Source organism: Aphanomyces invadans (assembly GCF_000520115.1).
Source record: "Aphanomyces invadans strain NJM9701 unplaced genomic scaffold supercont1.39, whole genome shotgun sequence".
NCBI classification, from domain to species: Eukaryota; Oomycota; class Saprolegniomycetes; order Saprolegniales; family Verrucalvaceae; genus Aphanomyces; species Aphanomyces invadans.
This window is the reverse complement of record NW_008580184.1, coordinates 525,354-527,961: the sequence shown is the minus strand read 5'-3', so window position 1 is coordinate 527,961 and position 2,608 is coordinate 525,354. Positions and strand designations below refer to the sequence as shown.

At 48.2% G+C, this 2,608-nt stretch overlaps 1 protein-coding gene across 1 annotated transcript; it reads left to right on the top strand.

The window, feature by feature from the left end:
• Nucleotides 1–9: 9 nt before the first annotated feature.
• On the top strand, nt 10–687 carry H310_12491 (hypothetical protein; the record flags this gene model as incomplete). The annotated part of the gene is made up of 1 exon (XM_008879549.1): nt 10–687. One exon carries the CDS (start codon nt 10–12, stop codon nt 685–687), a length of 678 nt encoding a protein of 225 aa, XP_008877771.1.
• Nucleotides 688–2,608: the final 1,921 nt, after the last annotated feature.

Here is a 2,608-nt window from a genome sequence, read left to right as displayed (position 1 = left end):
GTCGACGCGATGCACCAAATCATCGGGCAAGTCGCGACCGCCGAAGCCGCGCATGCGAAAGCCGAACTGGGATCCGTGCGCGCAACGACTCTAGCGGCGATTGAAGACTTCTTCCAACGTGCGAGCCTGGCAGCGAGCCCCGACAACACCCCGACCGGGGCCGACCCATCAAGCACGACCGTCAACCGAGGGGAGGCCCCGGCTAGAGACGCCGGGGGGCTGCATCCAATTTTTTTCAACATGATGTCAAGCTCCAAGTCTCTCCTCGACTCCAAGATCCAAGACGCCGATCTGTCCTTCGCCCTGTCCCTCGCAACGAAGGCGCTCAAAGCCGAAGCCGCCGCCGCCAAGAAGGCCGCCGCCCAAGCCATGGAAGTCGACACGCCGACCGACGTTCTCGTCGGTGACTTGGTCAAACGCGAGATTGCCAAGTCCACGGCCGCGCTGCGCAAGGAAGTGAATCAACTCCGTGCGGCGATAAACGTCAAGGCGGGCCGTCAAGGGCAAGCGACCCCCGCCAAGAACAAGCCCAAGTCCAAGCCAACGGCCGCCGCTGGCGCAAAAGCCGCCGATCAACCGCGCGCCAAAAGCTCCAAGCCACCAAGGAACGCGAACGCCAAGCCACGCGACGCCGCGAACACAAAGTCCAAGGCCGCCAAGACCAAGAAACCTTCGAAGAAGCAGTAGCTAAGTTACATAGACTAGCTAATCAAGCTGCGTTTGACCCTGATGCCTCCATCAAATCGAACGCGCTCAACATGTTTGCATCTCGAATTGTCTCTGTCGTGGACCTCGAGCCCTACAATCTCGCCTACCACGACTTAACGCCTGCTGGGACCAAGATTCCGCTGACTCTCAAGCGACTTCTTGGTCTCGGACTAAAGTTCATCCCCACGCCCCCTCGACTAACTAACGAGAAAGTCCTGGATCATTTCCCGTATTTCGAACGAACCATTCGTCTACGGTGGCAATTTGATCGCGGAAAGAGGAGATATAAGGAAATTGACAAAAGTGCTGGAAATAGCATGCTCCGGAATTTCGGGCAGTCTAAAACAAAAAGCCCTTCATCATCCGAGGAGGTCTCGCTAGAGCCTCCGAGGAAAATATTCTGCCCAAACCCAACTTTTGTCCCTAATTTGGGCCATTCCGTCCTAGTAGAGGCTCCTCTACGAGCAATGCGAACTTCCATCACTCAGGCCTCGTTCCAAGTTAGGAAGAGACACTTTAACATGACTCAGGAACCCCGTCTCCTACTAAGAGTTATGTCACAGTCCTCTCACCTACACGTACTGTCTACCGACAAGAACCTTGGACCAGCTGTCATGACGCGCGAACAGTATATCCTATTCTGTTTGCGCCATCTCAAAGATGTCTCAGTTTATGAGAGATCGATGGCACCTGCTCAGGCCCTTACTAAACTCCTCAAAACCCTCATTAGGAAACTTTACCATACTCTTTTCCATGAGTACGGTCATGAACCTGATTGGGGTCACACGAAGATCATCACGTTTCAATTGGACAAAAAGACTCTGAATCGGTTCTATGCATTGGCTAAAATACACAAACCAACGCTTGAATTACGACCAATCGTCTCCAATTCTGGCTCGATCATGGAGGGACTTTCCAAGTGGCTCGATTACAAATTGCAGCCCTATCTCAAGGAAATCTCTCCGTACTTACGAGACTCCGATCAACTTATGGACGATCTATCCGATCTCAAACCGGATCCGGATGACGTTATGTTCACTTATGATGTTAGTGCTTTGTATACTTCAATCAATACAAATCATGCACTACAAATTATAAGTCTCGTACTCCACGAGGACCCATGGAAGAATGGGATTTTGAGAGGACTTGAACTCCTTTTGAAATCAAATTATTTCCTTTTTGGTGACACTATATGGCACCAAATTCAAGGAACTGCCATGGGAACACCAGTTGCGCCAACTTTTGCATCACTCTATCTCGGGTATATCGAAGAAAAAGTTCTTCTTCCCCAATTTACGACGATGTTTAAGTATTATAAACGATACATTGACGATGGATTCATTATCCTACGCAATGCAGCAGTGAATCAATTCACGATAAATCGTTTTCTGGCACACTTTCGTCGAGAGACAAAACTCAAGTTTACTTATGCTTCGGATGAAAATTCGATTGCATTTTTAGACTTGTGGATCAAGAAACTCCCCGATAAATACACTTTTAAAACACACCAAAAAGTTTTAAATTTGTATCTATACATTCCAGCCACCAGCGCTCACTCACCTGGTGTACTGAAAGGCTTGATCTTTGGACTTTTAAAGAAATTTCGTCGTCAAAACCCTGACGATTCCGACTTTTCACAATTTATTAAGAGTCTCTTTTGTCGACTGCAATATCGAGGTTACCGATATGATCTTTTGACTAAGCTTTTCAAACAAGCTCTGTCAAATATCAGAGTACCTCGTCCTCGACGTTCACAAATCTTCTTTAAAGTTCGTTATGACCCGAATGGACCAACGTCAAAGGAATTTAAGAAGATTTTGAGATTGGATAACTTCCAATCTGCGCTTAAAGAAGTCGGAATTGACCAAGTGTCACTCTGTTTCCTTAAAGCCAAAAATCT